The sequence below is a fragment of the Medicago sativa genome, chromosome 7 (genome assembly GCF_051527215.1).
Source record: "Medicago sativa cultivar Bolivia chromosome 7, Bolivia_mono, whole genome shotgun sequence".
In the NCBI taxonomy this organism is placed as follows: Eukaryota; Viridiplantae; Streptophyta; class Magnoliopsida; order Fabales; family Fabaceae; genus Medicago; species Medicago sativa.
This window is the reverse complement of record NC_140755.1, coordinates 49,112,795-49,115,381: the sequence shown is the minus strand read 5'-3', so window position 1 is coordinate 49,115,381 and position 2,587 is coordinate 49,112,795. Positions and strand designations below refer to the sequence as shown.

General features: G+C 38.4%; 1 protein-coding gene across 1 annotated transcript; it reads left to right on the top strand.

Moving 5' to 3' along the window:
* Window positions 1-1,429: 1,429 nt before the first annotated feature.
* Window positions 1,430-2,340, top strand: LOC146906408 (uncharacterized). The gene is made up of 2 exons (XM_085728817.1): window positions 1,430-1,617; window positions 1,704-2,340. Exons 1-2 carry the CDS (start codon window positions 1,430-1,432, stop codon window positions 2,338-2,340), a joined length of 825 nt encoding a protein of 274 aa, XP_085584943.1.
* The last annotated feature ends 247 nt before the right edge of the window (window positions 2,341-2,587 follow it).

Sequence of the window (2,587 nt, the reverse complement as noted above, 5' to 3'; positions counted from 1 at the left end):
TACTTTGTAACTAGTGTAAATTTCTTTAATATTAGATTGTGTTAAGATTACTTAGAATCTCTTAATTCAAAGTTAATCTTATCCTTGTGCACAATCTTATTAATTTTGTCATAGCCATTGAATCTTGCATAATCCAACAGGTCGTAATTCACTTTTATTCAAAACGCTTCCACTACAAACTCGGTAATTTTTTTAAACGATATTCACCCCCCCCTCTAGACTCTAGCGCATATTACCTTGCCATATTGACAAACAAGTTCTATTCCTCCTCGCATCCAAATCGTCTGCCTTCAAGCATAATTTATGATCATATCATGCTTCTTTTGTAAACGGCTACAAAAGAAGAAATGAAATGAAGTAAAGAATACTGAATCTATTTGCAGTGATGTGTTCTAGGGATCTTTCTCTAGAGTTATTCTCATTCTTTGTCCTAACCATTGATTGCTAGGTTCATTGATGTTTTTTATGAACTAAGATTCTTAGGATAAAGTAGTAAAGAAGTCCGTTTTTCTGCTTCAAATTTAAGAGACTTGGAAAAAGTGAAATCATAAATAATAAAGGCATCATTGAATTGGATGGAATTAAGGGTAAGATGTAAGAATTTCTATATAATCATAAACAAAATTCTACGTATATAGCGGAAACAAAAATTAAACGATCAAGGCATACCTGTAGCCATTGCTCTTGCTTGAAGATGTCGGGACTCTTCTAAACCTCACTTTAATGGTGTAAGTTTTCCTGAATAGAGATGTTAGGCTTAGGGAACCAAAACTGACGAATTGCAAGCCTTTATATAACTTATGCGGTTATGCCATCAAGAAGTTATAATACGTGCAACAACTGCTCCTCATTCCTAATGGGATAGTGGGCAGTTACTGAAATGAGGGGAAGAATAAAAAACCAATTTTCCCCTTAATGAGTAATTACCACAATGTGGACTTAATGGATAATTACCATTTATTTAAATAAATAAATAAACGGTAATACAGCATTCTTCCACTTGGTTGACATATTCTTTCACTCACCCTAATAAGAAACAAAGCACATGGATCATAGCAATATGTCCTCTATAATTGAGTATTATCTTCTATGTATCACAATGTATTATGTCTCTAACCAAATCATTTAACTTAATGAATAAAAGGAATCTCTGAGGAGAAGGGGATTGAACATTGTATTATATCACAATGTATTATGTCTCTAACCAAAATCAATCTCCATTGTTTTTGTACATTAAATTGAGGAGAAGGCGATTGAATATTGTAAAAGGAATCTCCGAGGTAGATTGATTTTGATCAAGGGAGATAAGCCTTATTCATCGTCTAAAATTCAGCAGAAGCTACAAAAACAATGGAAAACTACAGGTCCATGGTCACTGTTATCCTTGGGCAGGGGTTACTTTGAGTTTTACTTCGCTTCCGAAGCAAATATGCGCTCTGTTTGGGCTATGGGAACTATTCATCTGAAGCCGGGTGTGTTGAGGCTTTTTGAATGGACACGTGATTTCAATATGCATAAACAGAAAAACACGCATGCCCAATTTTGGATTCGCTTAATGGAACTTCCGCATGAAAATTGGATGGAAAGATCATTGAGGGTTTCTCCTTTCCTGTTGAGGTGGTTTATGGATGGATTCCAGAGTTCTGCACGTACTGTCAGAACCTTGGACATAATATAACTAGATGTCGTTGATTGTATCCAAGGAAGGAAAATAAAGAGCCTGTTGATAAAGGGAAATCGACAGTCATAACTAAGAAAAAAGAATGGGTGCCATTAAGATCAAACCCTTTCGGCATTGGTTCCTCAAATGCCTTTGCAGCCTTGGCCTTGGCTGAGACTCATACACAAGATGCGGTGCCTGTGAAAGATGTCGCAGCAAATTCCTTTAGTTTTGCATTGCAAAACGTGACAGATGAAGTCCCTCAGTGTGTCCTAGCCCTTGTAGACGAGCCTGTTTTGACACTGGTGATAAATGCAGTGCACGACAACGTGCAGTTAAGAGCTGCTGGAAAAATGCTTCCGGTGTCTGATGTTACACTGTCTCCGGTTGCTTACGTTATTCTTTCACATTTGGATGAGCACGTTGACGTGCAAGAAGAGACAGATGAAGAGACCTTGATCATAATTCCAACACGTAGTGCTTCGCCTCCGCCTGCGCATTCTGCAATCCCTGATGACTCTAGTGCAACTACCTTGGATTTTAATTCGGTTTCACATGATGGTGGGTATGTCTCGGCCATACAACTTGTTGTGCCTGATGGTGCGACCATGGATGACGTGAACAGATCCTCAATTGTGCGGGAGGAGGGCATGACACATAGTAATGCTTGCATTCAGTAAGACCTTAATCTCTGGCAAAGGATAAAAGATTATGATTAGCGCACATCAGAGAATCCGTTTGTTCCTGTATTATCCAAAAAGAGAAAACAGATGTTGAAAAAGATTCAGTTTGATTGAAAGGCACCTTACCGAACCCGCTCCACGGGTGCAGCTTCACCTCCTGCCCAGTGAATATTGCCGTTCAGGGGGCTATCTGGCTCTCTGTTTTACCGCCAGAGTTGAGTTTTGATTTCTTTCAAAACAGTTG